This window comes from Ailuropoda melanoleuca, chromosome 4 (genome assembly GCF_002007445.2).
Source record: "Ailuropoda melanoleuca isolate Jingjing chromosome 4, ASM200744v2, whole genome shotgun sequence".
Taxonomy (NCBI): domain Eukaryota; kingdom Metazoa; phylum Chordata; class Mammalia; order Carnivora; family Ursidae; genus Ailuropoda; species Ailuropoda melanoleuca.
The window spans coordinates 91,823,710-91,839,045 of NC_048221.1; the positions used below are offsets into that span (position 1 = coordinate 91,823,710).

At 44.9% G+C, this 15,336-nt stretch overlaps 1 protein-coding gene across 6 annotated transcripts in view; it reads left to right on the forward strand.

The window, feature by feature from the left end:
- Window positions 1–13,639, forward strand: part of ARHGAP25 (Rho GTPase activating protein 25) — an 84,173-nt gene extending 70,534 nt beyond the window's left edge. For all 6 annotated transcript variants that reach the window (XM_034659241.1, XM_034659243.1, XM_034659244.1 and 3 more), the window contains 6 exons: window positions 590–722; window positions 3,609–3,682; window positions 5,293–5,414; window positions 6,237–6,433; window positions 9,197–9,729; window positions 12,739–13,639. In XM_034659241.1, the coding sequence (XP_034515132.1) occupies window positions 590–722; window positions 3,609–3,682; window positions 5,293–5,414; window positions 6,237–6,433; window positions 9,197–9,729; window positions 12,739–12,946 (1,267 nt within the window). In that variant the 3' untranslated portion in view covers window positions 12,947–13,639. The remainder of the gene's footprint in view (window positions 1–589; window positions 723–3,608; window positions 3,683–5,292; window positions 5,415–6,236; window positions 6,434–9,196; window positions 9,730–12,738) is intronic.
- The last annotated feature ends 1,697 nt before the right edge of the window (window positions 13,640–15,336 follow it).

Genomic DNA, 15,336 nt, shown 5'->3' on the forward strand with positions numbered 1-15,336 from the left:
CGTGTGAGTCCGCACAGCTCTGTGGCTCAGCGAGGCCAGGTGTCCCGTGTACCGCTCAGGTTCGCTGCTGAAATTGCAGTGCTTGACATGGTATCTTGTACCTAGTAGGCTCTCTCAATGCTGACTGTTTGAATGCATGATTGTGTAAATATTATGAATGAATCCCAGAAATGTTTTAAGCTCTCTGAGGGTTTAAAGAGATCACGGACCATGGATATAAATGAGTTAGCACATGAAAAATTAGAGACTAAGTAGAGAATGCAAAATTGTGAGGTACTAAGTGACTTGGAGAAAAAAGAGACGAAGACAAAAATAATTTAATAAGATTAATGAAAAGGTAGATCTTGTACTTACCTTTGATGTAGTGGGTGGAAGAGATAAAGAAAGAAGTGTTGGGGGTCATTTTTCCAGAAGATTAGCAAGGATGTTTTGTTTGGATACATCTTTATCAGACTCTATTCCTTTGTGAAACTCCCTTTTGGAACCTGGGATTCTATTCGGTGGATCACCAAGGGGAAGGTGAGGAATGTTCTGGAGTTTCACTTTCAAAGAATATTGCTTATTTTTTTTATTTTTTATTTTTTTGCAGAGAGACAGACGTGCACACAGTGGCCTCCCTGTTAAAGCTCTACCTCCGAGACCTCCCGGAGCCCGTGGTTCCCTGGAGCCAGTATGAGGGGTTCCTGCTCTGCGGGCAGCTCATGAATGCAGATGAGGCCAAGGTTTGTATCTCATTAGAACTAGTTGTCCTGCTGCAGAAGAAGGTGATGGTGGGCAAGCAACAGTGGGTCAGGGGATCCATACCTTTGAGAGAGATATTTTGTTAAACTGGAACTTGGTCAGCAACAAAAGGCAATTGAAGCCAATCATAGTGACAGCTTTGCTGGGACGTAACAATCCAATGCAGAACTATCACTGACTACACCCAAGTCACTTTAAAATTAATAAGAGAAAGAGGAAGCTTCTGAGAAGGGTTTCAAGCAATATGGCCTGGCTGAGACCCTGTGGGACACAAGGGGAAGCTGTCGAGTTCTCGTGAGAGGCAAGAATGTTCTAGTTCCACGGTGAATGAATGTCAGGCATGGGCATACAAGGACTGCATGTGCCAGAGAAAGGAAGGACAAGGAGTTTTCTTTATTCTTTTCCGCTGCAGCTGCTTACGGGGCTGTGGTCAGTGTCTGCGGCAGCAGCGTGCTTGTTAGAGTGCACACGTTTGCCGGCAGGATTTGTGATCTTATGTAAATTATTTCCTGAAAGGTCTTAAAGTCAGCAGTCACCACACTGGAGTCATGTTAATTAAACAAACCAGCCAACAAAAGAAACCAGGAAAACCCATCTAACGACAATAAAACCTTCGTGGTTTTTAACCAGGATTTGCAAAACCAAATGCCCGAGGACTATGTTTATGTTATACTGCTAACAATTGGGGTCTGACTCCCCACTTTGGGGGGGGTTAGTTCTTAGCACTACTTTGTTAAACCTCTCTTTGGCAAAGTGTGCATGGAAAAGCTTACGGTGAAGACCTGGATTTAACTTTGATTTTGCCTTTAGGCAAATTAAGCATTTTCTACAAGAGTTTATTTACTTAGACCAACAGAACATTCTGTAAAGGTGGAACCGGTACATAGTTGCATTGATCAATATGATAACCACGAACCACACATGGTTATTGGGCCTTGAAATGTGGCCGGTTCAGCTGGAGAAGCAAATTCCTAATTTTATTTTATTTTATTATTTAAATAGTCACATGTGTCAAGTAGCTGTTGTACTGGACAGCACAAACTGAGGCAAATTTTGTAATAACATCTGCTATACTTAGGATTGTTTTGAGGACAAGGGATAAGAGGTAGGTGAGTGATATTTTTAAATTATTGGTTTAAAGAGAGGTTTATTCTCTATTTTAGAATTTGTTATATAGTATACCCCAGAAAATAATAATTTTACTCATATATCTATATATCTAGGTTATTATCATTTTTAAACAACAGAACGATAGTACCCTAGACCTGGTAGCAAGCCTAGCTGTGAGAACATGTCTCCTGACTCAGGATGAAGAGCCTCATGATTTAAGTGGATCCTGGTACAAGAAAAACAGTGATTTTGTATTTCAACATTAGGAAATGAAAGGGAGGATACAGATGCAGCTAACACACTGGAAGCAATGTAGCTATTTTCTGCCACAAAAGTTAGGTTGCGTGATCTCGTATAGATCTTCCTCAGCAACATAAGGCAAATGAAGACAATCATGGCGACAGCCTTCCTGGGATGTAACAGTCCAATGAAGAATGGGACTAGAATCAAATACTCCAAGCCACTTTAAAATTAGTAGCTGAGTGTATGATTTTGGGCGGGATTTATGAACTTTTTTGTGGGGGGTGAGACGAGGACATGACAAGTCTTAATTAATATAAGCATATCAGCTCACCTTTGTCAAAGTCATGACACTTTAAGGAATGAGGTTTAAAAGTTGGCTAAAAAGACTAGTGTTTCACGCAACCTCTCGCCCCCCAGCTCCAGGGAAAGCCAAGGAGGTACAGGGATGCAGAGCTGACAATAAGACTCTCACCCCTGAACTTCCCCACTTAGGACCCGCTTCTCCCAACTTCCTCCATCTCAACATATTTGAGTTTCTAATCTGTGGTAATGCACATCAGGGCAGGGCAGAGGGACAACAGCCTCCCTCATGGGTGAAAACGTGGCGGGGGTGGTAGCTGGGAGCCCTGAGTCTATAGCAACCCTTGCGAAGAATTCGCTCGTTAAACTGAAGAGGAGGGAATCCCAGGATGAAGCGGGCATTCTGGATACAGAGGGTCTGCCCCAAGTCACTGCATGCATGCTCACAGGCTGTAGGGTGCGTTTTCTCCGGGACGAGCTGCTCAGAGTTGAGGGAACCTGCGTGTCTCATGTTAACTGGCGCGCTTTTCCAATCATGATGTTACCGGCAGTGACTACAGACCCTACAGGCAGCTGCGGGTAGAAAGAGCTAAGAAAAGCTCTCTGTCCTTCCTCTCCCTGGCACATGCATTCCTTGTACGACAGTCTATGGAGCTAGAACATTCTGACCTTTACCTGCCCCACCACCCCCCGATTAGTCAGCCTGTCTTGTGTCCCAGCAGGTCCCAGCAAGGCCCTATTGCCTAAAACCCTTCTTAGAAGCTTCCTTCTTCTCTCAATACTGATTTTTTTTTTCTTCTCTTGGGGTATTTGGTTTTAAATACCAAATGGCTTGGAGTATTTGGTTGCAATCCAGTTCCTTAATGGAGTGTTACACTCAAGCATTCACTAAGCAAACAATTATTGTATGAGGTGTCAAATCGCCCTTGCCTCAGAGTAGCTCTGAGTTGGGGAAGAGGGTATGATTAGAGACAAATTAAAAAAATGTGCTGTAAAAAAACCCTGTGAGACTCTCCATACTATTTCTTGCAGCTTCCTGTGAATTTATAATTATTTCAAAGTAAAAAGCTTTTTTAAAAAAAACACAAAAACTGTGGCAACAGGAGTGAGTGCCTGTGCTGCTCTGCACAGATCACCGATCATGTTCCCTACGTTCCAGAGTCTCATTGCCGAGGAATGAGCAGGCTCGTTTACGGTGTAAAATCTCTTCCCAGGCTCAGCAGGAGTTGGTGAAGCAGCTGTCCATCCTTCCGCGAGACAACTATAATCTCCTGAGCTACACATGCAGGTAAGAGTCCCCAGCATCAGTTTCCAGCCGCATCAGAAAGCAGCCCCTGGTTAGAGGAGGAAACAGTGTCTCTGTGAACTCAGAGCTTCTGGTCAGACCTTGGGAAAGTCAGCTGTATTCACACAGCACTGAATTAGTTCCCTTTATCCGCAGGATAATTTAAAGGATCCACTGAAAGTCTGATTGGCATGCAAAGTGAACATGCTTCCTCCCTCAGGCCTGCCCCCGCACTGCCCAGAGTCCTGGGACATGCAGTAACACCCAGAATCCTTACGATGTTTCTAGAATGATCTCCCACCTTCTCAACTCTGGGGCCATAACTTAGTGGCCTGGAGACATTCATGGCACCATGTAACATTTAGATTGACCCAGGTCTTGTCTGAGCTGGGAGCCTGGATCTCTGCCAGACAGAGCTGAAATTTATCTTCTTTTTAAAAAATAATTTGTTGTAGTTTCCATGTTGTAAAAGTGATACATGCTTGATGTGGAAACCAGGAAAATACAACATACTATAAAAAAAATAAGAAGAATACACAATGGGTATTAAGAGGGCACGTATTGCATGGAGCACTGGGTGTTATACGCAAACAATGAATCATGGAATACTACATCAAACACTAAGGATGTGGTGACTAACATAACATAATAAAAATACACAATGTCCCCACTCAGCAAAAATCACTATTACTGCTTGGTCATGTTTCCTTCTGGATGTTTTTTGAATTTCTATGAAAGATCTTTACATACATCAGTATAAATATAGGGGAACAATTTTTGTATATATTTGCATCCTGCTGGTTTTGGCTTAATATTATATTGTGAGCATTTCCCTATGTCATAAAATAGGATTATAAATAACTCTGTAATATTCCATAATGTTTCCTCATTTGAAAACATCACCATTTATTTGATAATTTCTATGTATTTGGAATTTTAAGTTGCTTCAGCCTATCCATTTAAAAATGGGTTTTGGAGAATGTATTTAGAAGTTCCTTCACTGGTATTTTCAGTTTTCTTTTTCTCTGTGTGTGTGTGTGTGTGTGTGTGTGTGTGTGTGTGTGTTTATAAGGAAGCTGAGAGGTACATGTCTCCAATGGGTGGAATTATAGTAAAAATTCATTGCTGAGTTGTTGAGCACCCACTGAAAATTTGGGGCGCTGGGTACTATAATTGGAGGATGAGAGCAAAGAGGCACCATGGATTCCCTTCTGTGACATCTCCTCATGATAAAGTTTCCGTCTCTGGAAACTTGGGTGGGATGAGTGCTGAGAGTCCGAGAGATAAGCCTCTAAAGTCGGGATGAGGGGTAGTCACATACCCATTTGAGTTTTTCTGGTTTCCTCTTAGCTCCCTGAACCGGAACCTACCTCCTGCTGAAGGGGTGCCCTATTCCAAGCCCCCACACCACCCCCAGCAGCATGGCAGACCCCTCCTGGTTTCTCTTCCTCCTTGATCTTGAATCTTTCAGGGTGAAGCTAAACTCATGTGGGCCCATTCCTGAGACTAGAAGGAAGGAGATGGGATCCATCTCTGAGATCTCATTGGTACCTGGAAGTGTACCTTCTGGCAACTTCCTATTTCCTACTATGGGATTTCCTGGCTGCCCACAGGTTCCTACATGAAATCCAGCTCAACTGTGGTGTTAACAAGATGAGCGTGGATAACCTGGCTACCGTGATTGGTGTGAATCTCATCCGGTCGAAAGTCGAAGACCCTGCTGTGATCATGAGAGGTACAGCTGGTCCTGTGGGGAAGGCAGGTGCAGAGGAAGTGACAGCAATTACCTAGCTACCAAAGTGCATTGCAATTTGCCAAGCATTTTCCATTGGTTACCTTGCCCCAACTGTGGAATAGCCCTGTGAAAGGAGCAAGGCAGAAGTTATGTCCATTTTCCAGATCACAGCAGAGCAGAGAGGTTAAAAATTGACCCGATGGTCACACAGTACAATAAGCTAGCAAAAAACAGTATTTCTTAGTCTTTTATGACTTTTGAATACTCTTAGCCAGAGAAAGCAAGTTTGCAAGAAAGTGGAGAAAGCAAGTTTAATTTTATAAGACAACTCATAAGAAAAGGTTACTTATAAAGTTGTGTTGAAAAGGCTTCTGTGGCTGTGTTTTGGTTCAGTGAGCAAAAGTCCTGGCATAGAGTACTGATGTCTGCCATGGATTTGGAAAAGCAGTATGCCTGGCACATATTTACTATGCGTGCAATAAGAGATCAGATGACATACTGAGGACCGTATCAGGGGAGAAAGATGTCTTCATTTTCTCTACTATTGTATTGCCTATTTTCTGATCAAGACTGACCCACAGGACTGTATGGGCTGAAAATAACCCTCTTTCACCCCACTCCCATATCCTTCTTCTCTCCCTTCTCTTTCACCACAAATCTCCTACCTCAAGCAATTTAGAAGGGTCCCATGAGAAGCAAAATGAGGTCCTTTTGGGCCCTGTGGTTTTAGAGCCAAGTTTAGAGACATCCCATGGGTGGAGATCCTGAGGACTGCCCACCTCTTGCCATGGTCCAGCTCTACAGATCTCTTTCTTCTTTCAGGGACTCCTCAAATCCAAAGAGTGATGACCATGATGATCAGAGACCATGAAGTTCTCTTCCCCAAGTCCAAGGATGTACCCCTGTCACCCCCTGCTCAGAAAAATGACCCTAAGAAACCTCCAGTAGCTCGAAGCTCTGTGGGCTGGGATGCCACGGAAGACCCTCCAATTTCTAGGACAGATAGCTTCAGTAACACGGTAAGATGCAGAGAACCTTCTTCCTTCCATCTGACTCTTCCTTTAGTCCGAGTCATTCCATGTAGGAGCTCGTCTAGGGTGTCAATTTGAGGAGTTTTAGATGATGCCACGACAGTGGGCACAGATGGTACAGACCCATTGGAATGCATCTTGAAAGCCTGGCTTCTTTCAAAATCTAATCTCTGTTGGCATCCTGGAGGTGGGGTTAGTGACACATGTGCCAGTCTCCTAATGACTGAGCAATGGGAGTCCTCACTAAAGCCACTCTAATAGGGAAGCCTTTCCGAACACAGTCCAGGAAAGTTCAATAGAGGAAATTATGTATCACATTGTAAGTGTTTGAGTGAGAGTTGTTGAAAATTCCGGGTGAAAGTCCAGAGACAACTGGTTTCCTGCTAACCCGTGAAACGTGATTTCTTTCTCAGAGTATGTGATGTGTTCATGTAATATTTCTCATTCCCTGATAAGCTGTATCAGCAATGTCACCCCCCTCATTTGTACTCAAGGGTTGGGGCTCACGTTCCCAATGTCAAAAAACTCTGCAACCTCTGAAATGTAGACTAGTTGAGGCCAGTAATTTACAAAGCTCAAGTATTTTTATATATTTATAGAGACAAATATTTAAAAAAACATGAACTTTATGTAGCAGCTTGATTCTTTGTGTGTGACCAAGAGATGAATTTAAAATTTCTGGTTGACCCAGTAATGTAAGTTGTCTATAGTACTGTTAGTCCTGAGGATAATTAAGAAAGTATTGAAAAAAAGGTAAGTAGTGGTAGTGGTTATGATTTTTCTTAGGTGATGTCTGTACACAATACATTTTACCAACACTCTCAAATTAAATTAATATTCAGAAATTTTCATACTTCATATAATGAAATCTTATTCGCGGTCCTTGAGAGTAGACATCGTTATGGTTATTTGACAGGTTTCTACTATTTATTTTGGCAGCTACGGTCAGGCACTGTGCTGGGAAACTTAAGTCGCCTCTGGGGTCCTCACCATAACCGGGCAGAATTTGTCGTCCACGTTTTATCGTTCAGGAGCTGAGGCTCAGGGAGGTTGACCAGCTGGCCCAAGGTGGCAGCACTAGGATGCTACAGAATGAGGTTTAGCTCTAGTCCTCACCTGGAGGCCCCAGTGCTTCTGATTCCAGGTGGAGTTGTGGAAGCAGGTGATTAGCTAGAGTGATTAGAAGGAGAGCTTGAGCCTTGATTTTCTGATTTTAGGGCTCGTTCTTTTTCTTCTTTTTTTTTCTTTTTAATTTAAAAATATATATACATGGTTCAAAAAAATTAAAATGAGAAAAAGATATACATTGAGAAATCCTGCTATCTCCATCCACCCCATCCTTCCCCGCCTTTATTAGTTTCATACTTACCCGTCCAGTGTTTCTTTATGCAAATATAAACAGATATGAATGTAAATTATTTATTTTTTTACACGGTAAAATTCTCTTGCTCTCTCTCTAAACACACACACACACACACGGCGTGCACATGCACACACACATACCCACATGCTACTCTTTATCTTACATTTTTCCATTTAAGAATATATCTTGGAGACCTTTTTATGTCAATACATGGACAGGCCTCTCATCTGACGAGGTTGTTTTCATTCCTTTGTACAACAAACAAGGCTGCAGTGAATAACCTTGACCATGCTTCATTTTATACTCAGGTAGATGTATTTCTGGGGTAAATTCCCAGAATTGGGATTGCTGAGTCAGAGGGTAAGTAGATTTGTGTGTAATTTTTACTAAAATTGTCAAATAGAGGTTGTGCCGTTTTGTACTTCCACCAGCAATGCCCAAAAGAGCCTGTTTCATTACAGTTTCACTAGCAAAATGTGTTTTCAAATTTGGGAAGGTGTCTTATCTGATAGGTGAAAACTGATATTTCACTAATTTATTTTTATTTATTTATTTATTTTGAGAGAGAGTGAGCACATAAGTGTGTATGTGAGGGGGCTGGGCCGACAGAGGGAGTGGGAGAGAGAATCTTAAGCTGGACATGGAGCCCAGGTGGGGCTTGATCTCAGGACCCTGAGATCAGGACCTGAGCCGAAATCAAGAGTTGGACATTAACCGACTGAGCCACCCCGGCACCCTGATATTTCAGTAATTTTAATTTGGGTTTGGGTTTCTTTAATAATGAGAGAAGCTGAACATCTTTTCTTATGTGTAAGGGCTCATTGCATTTTTCTTTTCCTCTGTGGACTGTCTGGTCCTGTCCTTTGTCCATATTTTTGTTGGTCTTTTTCTTCTCAATTTGTATGAACTTTATACATGAGAGAGTAGCTCGTTGTCTGTGATATGTATGGCAGATATTTTTGCCGGTTTGTCATTTCTTTTTTGATTTTATATATGGTGATTTCTCTGTTTTATTTTTGTTCTTTTTTATTTGGGGGGGTCATGGAAACCCATGTAGGTTGAATTTATAGAACTTGTATTTTATGGCTTTTGGATTTTGAGTTCTAGTTGGAAGTCCTCCTCATCCTCAAGCTATGAAAGAATCCTAGTTTAAGACTCTCTTACCACTAATAGATTTTTAGAGCATGAGTTAGTTCCCTTTCAGTGCAATATCATTTTGAAAAAACAGCACACAGATAATCAATAATGTGATGAATTAAGAGATGGTCTTGTAATTAAGAGTTTCATGGGTGTGCAGCCAGGAGATTCTTTCAAGTTGCTAATCCTTATCCTGGGAACCTGACACACAGGAAAAAACGCATGTGACATCCGTGACCATTTCTTTCTAGACCAGCGACTCAGACACGACCAGCCCCACTGGACAACGGCCGAGCGATGGGTGTCTGGAAGAGAGCAGTAAAGCCCCCAGGGAAAAGCTTGGAGATTGGAAGCTTCAGTCACGAAAAAGGACTCAGACGCTCCCCAATCGGAAATGCTTCTTGACGTCAGCATTTCAAGGTGCCAACAGCAGCAAAGTGGAGATCTTTAAAAATGAGTTCTGGTCACCTTCTTCAGAGGGAAAGGCCGGGGAAGGGCACAGGAGAACGATGTCTCAAGGTGTGCCCCCCTGTCCCGACTCCCAGCGGACTTCCACCTATGATAATGTTCCTGCCCCGCCCGGGACCCCTGAGGATGAGGCCGCCTCCGTCTCTTCCCACGCTTGTGACTCCAAGAGAGAAGCTCTTGCCAGCCCCCAGTCTGAAACCGGGCCTGGAAAAAAGAACTCTGGAGAAGAGAAATTTGAATCCTTGCAGAGGGTGGTCCAGGAGCTGCGAAAGGAAATAGAAACACAGAAGCAAATGTATGAGGAACAGATTAAAAAGTAAGTCACCTGCAGAGGGGCCTCGGGCAGCCCCTCGGCTTCCATTTTCAGAAGGAACAGGGAAATTGTTCCCCTCTGCCAAAGAAGTGATATTCGAAACCTCGGGTTTAGAGAATACAGTAATCTCTAGCAGTTGGGCTTAACTGAGGAAAGGGGTAAAGGGAATGATGAGAGGACTACATTAGTGAAAACTCTGAGTTTTAGGTTAAACTCATGAAAAGCTAAGTATGTAGTTTATGCAGCTTAAGCGACTCTTTCCAAGCAGTGGTTCTTTAAGGATCGATGTGCTCTAAAAATTAAGAGGAGCTTGAAATTTTTTTCATATTAATGTGATTCATCCCTTCTGAAAATATTTATTGAGCACCTGCTGTGTGCCACATACCATCCCAGCTGCTGGGGAATGGCACTGAACAAAGCAGACGAAGTCCCTGTGCTTATAGAGCTTTCCTTCTACCAGGAACAGACAGACAATATATATATGGCTACTTAAAATATATGCATGTCAGATGGTGGAACATGCTATGGGGAAGATAAAGCAGGACAGGAGGTTGGGGGGCTCAAGAAGGGGGTTCCTATGTTAGATAGGGTGATCAGAAAGCCTTCACTGAGATGGTGGCATTAAAGCAAAGGCCTGAAGAGAAGAGGGAATAAGTCAGGCCCACCTATGGGAGAAGAGCAGGCCAGGTAAGGAGAAGCAAAAGTGCAGAGGGCATGGAAGGGAGCAGGTCTAGTATGTTCGTGCATGGGAAGAGTGTTGGTAAGCTGGAGCAGTGGGGAATAGTCGATAGGGGAGAGGGCAGACGAGGGCGGGAGGCCTTGCCAGCCACCTTAAAGCCTGCGTGAGGCAGAGCTTCTGTTCACATCTGCTTCACTAAAACTTCGCCCAATCACTGGCTTCCACTGAGCCAGGCCCCCGGGGGTGAAGGGAAGGCTAGTGCGGAAGCCATTGTCACAATTTTCATGTGTATCCTTAAGGTGTTTGGACACAAAGTGCTGTCTTGGGGAGATAAACTATTTTCTTAAAATCTTGTCCACACCACTGACTTTTCATGAGTGTAAAGCTCAATCCGGCTTAGCCCATGTGAACACTAATCCTGACGTAATACTATGTGAACTAGTGGGGTTTTCAAATTATGGCTACTTTTTCAGTCCATTAAGGCTCAGGTACATGAAAGGAAGACTTTCGTGAGCCCTCGTTCTTTGTTTCCTCCACAGAGGGCTGCCCATCTAAAAGCAAAATTGGGTCCTTTGTCTAAGAACCTGAGCTCAATCATTCGTAGGACTACAACACTGATGTGCCATCTTGTCTGTGACGGAAGCAGCCCCAGAGAAGTTTCCCAGTGCACTCTCACGGGAATGTCATTGACAGGGAAAGATCCAGCTGCCATGGAGGGCCATCCGTCCTGAATGGAACCAAGTCCTCTGAATTCACCCATAGAGGGGTCCTCCATCCTCAGCAGAGAGAGGAGAATTCACAGTCCATAGCGCTTGCTCTGAGCTTTGTGTTTCAGACACACCCTCTCATGTAATCCCCACAGCAGTGCTGTAAAATAGATAACATCCCCATTTTACGGAAGAAATGGGGGCTTGGGAAGTATAAAAAGATTCCTCAGGAGGCACACAACTAATCTTCAGGAGGGCTGGGATTTGAACCTGGGTCAGTCAGGCTCCTAAGCCCACCCAGATTCTACCTCTCCACCGGAATCAATGGTCAAAATCTAGCAGTGGTCTCTCAGTTGAGATTTCTCCCAAAGCAAGAGGGAAGCAAGAGTCAACTTGGAGAAGAAAACTGGATTTGTAATGAGAGGGCCAGAAGGAATGAGACTAATTTAGCTGTAGGAAGAAATAGGCAGGGGAAGGCAAGGGCCAAAGAGGGGCCGTTACCCAGAGAATGGGCCAAAGCCCCTGAAGACAGAAGCCAGACTGGGCTCAAAAGGGAGCTTAAGTTTCTATTAAAAAAATAGGCCAGTTGGGGAGGGGGGCACCGGGCAGGGAGGCAGCACCTCACAGAATGAAATTCTGAAGCCAATCTCCAATCATGCAATCTCCCCACAGTCCTGAAATTTCCTCTTTGGGCTTAAAAATGGCATTGTACCCTCATTCCTGGGAGTTAATGCAGCACAGCCTGGCAGAGCAGGGAGCACCTGGGGCCAGACTAAGATTTGGGCTAGTAACAGGGAAACTTCCGGGAATTCAGAAACCCAACAGATTTTTTTTTAATGATTTTTATTTTGTTATATTAGTCACCATACGGTACATCCCCAGTTTTTGATGCAATGTTCCATGATTCATTATTTGCATATAACACTCAGTGCATCATGCAATATGTGCCCTCCTTACTACCCATCACCAGCCTAGTCCAATCCCCCACCCCCCTCCCCTCTGAAGCCCTCAGTTTGTTTCCCAGAGTCCACAGTCTCTTGTGGTTCATTCCCCCTTACCAATAGATTCTTCACCTGAAGTGAGGGTGGGGCAGCCAGGGCCCCTGTTCTCAAAGGGCAGTTCCCAAACTTCTCCAAATCTCCACCCCTAAGGGGCCTTAATAAGAGAAGGCACCGGTCCTCCCCCTGGAAGCAGGGTGGGCAGGCACTTATGTGTGCGAAGGTTGTTGGGATTCTGGAATATGAGGCTTCAGCACTCAGTCAACATTTCTGTTGAGCAGGACATGTACAAGGGGCTGTGGAAGTGAAAAAATATATATATTAGAAGTGGTTCCTTTTTTCAAAGACTTTATTATCTGGCGGAAGATACAAAACATAGAATGACATGAAAAACGACAACACAAAAGATGTCATAAGATCATATTAAATGACAAAAGAGGGGCTCAGACATGCCCTGGGAATTCAGTTTTACTGAGAAGTCTGCATGTGGGGGGTAGAACAGGAGGTATAAGCTGGATATAGGACTTGTGATGTAGGAAGAAAAAGGTACAGAGCATGTGAGCAAGGGTGAAGGGAGAGTCTAGACGTCATACCCTGTTCTTTCATTCTGTTATTTCCTTCCTTGTAGCCTTGAGAAGGAAAATTATGACGTCTGGGCCAAGGTGGTGAGACTCAATGAAGAACTGGAGAAGGAGAAGAAGAAATCTGCAGCCTTGGAAATCAGTCTCCGCAATATGGAGCGCTCCCGGGAGGATGTTGAGAGGAGGAACAAGGCCCTGGAAGAAGAAGTCAAAGAATTTGTCAAATCGATGAAAGAACCCAAGGCCGATGCTTGAGAGGCCCACGTATGCCATGAAGACAGCCCGCAAGGCCCACCCAACATGCTCCCTTTCTCGGTGCTACCTGATGACTGGAAAGCAAAATTACTCCCTAGGAGGGAGAAGACATTTGTGTGGGGGGGAACATCACTTTTCCCAGTAAAATAAATCGATGGAATTTGCAGGAAGATGAGGGTGAGCAGGGACATGTGGGGACATCTATGACCCTTGTGGCTGTATTCAAGAGGATTGCATTATTCCACGGTCGTCTCAGGCCGAGTGAAAGGGAACCTTCCATGGGCTGGGTGATTATGTCCAATGGAGACATTTGAAGGAGGACACATCCCAGGACCCTGGCAACAGGCTGGCCCCCACCAAGGCTGGACTGAGGCGTTAGTTCTTTTTTTCTCTTTGTGGAACAATTCACTTAGTCAGATGGCCTCTCAGTGTCCTTGAGACACAGGGGCAGAAAATGACATTTAGCTTTCTTGTACTCACCTGTGGTGAGCTGTGCTGTGGTGGTGGGGGGGGGGCTGCACCTGCTGACCAGAGCCCCATTCTGTAACCCCCTTCCATGATGCACATTCCCCAGGGCCTAGAAACTCAAGATGATTATTAGACTAAGACAAAAGAAAGAATAAACTTTGTATTTATGAAGGCAAAATTGATGAGAAAAGCCTCTTCAAATAAAGCAAAAAAAAAAAAAAAAAAGGCAGTGCTGTTGGTAATGCTTACAGAAACCTTTATGAGCCTTAGTAAAGGTGCCCCTTCCTTGAGGCAGACACACTCCTCTCCGGGCGCACGGCATGGTGAGCAGGGCCTGGCCTGGGTTCCAGTCCCGACCTGCCTTTCCATGGCCACAGTTGTATACGGTGGGCCTGTGAACAGAGGCCTTCTCAACATGATGGGACTTCCTTAGAGGCTGGGTGGGGAGTTTAGATAGAAAAAGTCATGATAATATTTTTTCTGTTTCACCAAAATGCAAGTGATTTCACTCTAGAGAGGGACCAGAGGCACTGGAGGGCAGCTGGGAGAGGAGCCCTCCCGGCAGACAGCTGACTTCTCCTCCTACAGGAAGGCAGCCTAGCAGAGGGCCCTGGTGAGGCCCCACGCCTCGCTAGGTAGGAGAGTGGAGTCTTTCACGGTTTTTGTCATTGTCCGAGTTAGGTGGTCTCCAAGCTCTTTTGACTATGTACCCCATCAGTAGAAAATACTTGAGCAGACACCCCCCAATAGATTTCTTTACTTATAAATTATATACATGTTCCACTGCATGGCTGTATCATATATATCCTAAAACACACACGGGACAGACATTGAATAAGGATGAGACCGAAACACATATAAATAGATGCTCTCCAAGGTGCTGTCCGCTCTGGAGGCCACTGGCCCGATTTCCCAGAAGACGTTACCCGTGCTCGGCTTACAGACAATCATCCCATTGCTGCCACGCACTTACTTGGACTCCTGAAGCCGCCTGGCTTCCTCAGAGGTCTGAGATCGATGGTCACCGTGGTGAGAGTTGAGACTTCCCAGCATGTGTTTCCTCCATTATTCCTTTTTCTCCTTGTGTTTTCTCACTTTTTCTCCTCTTCTCTTTGTTTTCGTCACTCTGGTTATTTCCCCCCCTGCCTGTGGCCATGACACATTACCCACAGAGCAAAAGGTACAGACGGGAGGGTCAGTGTGGCTCAGGCCTGCTACTCAGGCCCTGCAGCCACCAGACTGCTGGAGCGCAGGGGCGAAACCTAGCACATTCTCTTAGAGACCCGCTTATAGAAGACTGGGGGGTGGGGAGGGGGTGATTTGGCTCATCCTTGAAGTAAAGCAATAAGATATTTTATTTCCTGGGGCTTACTTGTTTTCTAATTACAGAGTAGCAAACATGGAGACCCTTGTCGAATACCTAATTTACACGGATGAGAGTGTCGTTCTGCCACGGGCAGATTCCTCACACTGACTGCCGAGACAGAGCTGAGGATGGAAGTAGCTGGCTTCATAACTCTAAAGGGGACATTTGCTTGAAGGTGTGAAGAGGAGGACCTGAGGTCTCTGTTTGGAGGTCGGTGTTGCAGACCTCGCTGGGCCTCGGAGCAAGAGCTCAGGCTGAGTAGAAGGGCTGCATCTGAATTTCAAGCTCGTCCTGGTCAGGGGATGCCTCCTGTTCTATTCCTTCCACCAGGACTACGAGATAACAGAGTGGCCGCTCCAGCCTCGGAAGCCGGAGTGTCCATTCCTCTTCATGATCAAGAGGGGGACCTGGCTGGCTGAAGTTGCCCTGCTTCCTCCTGCGCCACTGTCCGTGGAAGGAGAACACACGCAACAGGAGTTCGTCTACCCTAGGCCCTGTGAGTGCAAGGAAGGGCCCGCGAAGATCTGGGGTCTGATGCCACTGGCCTCAGCGCCCC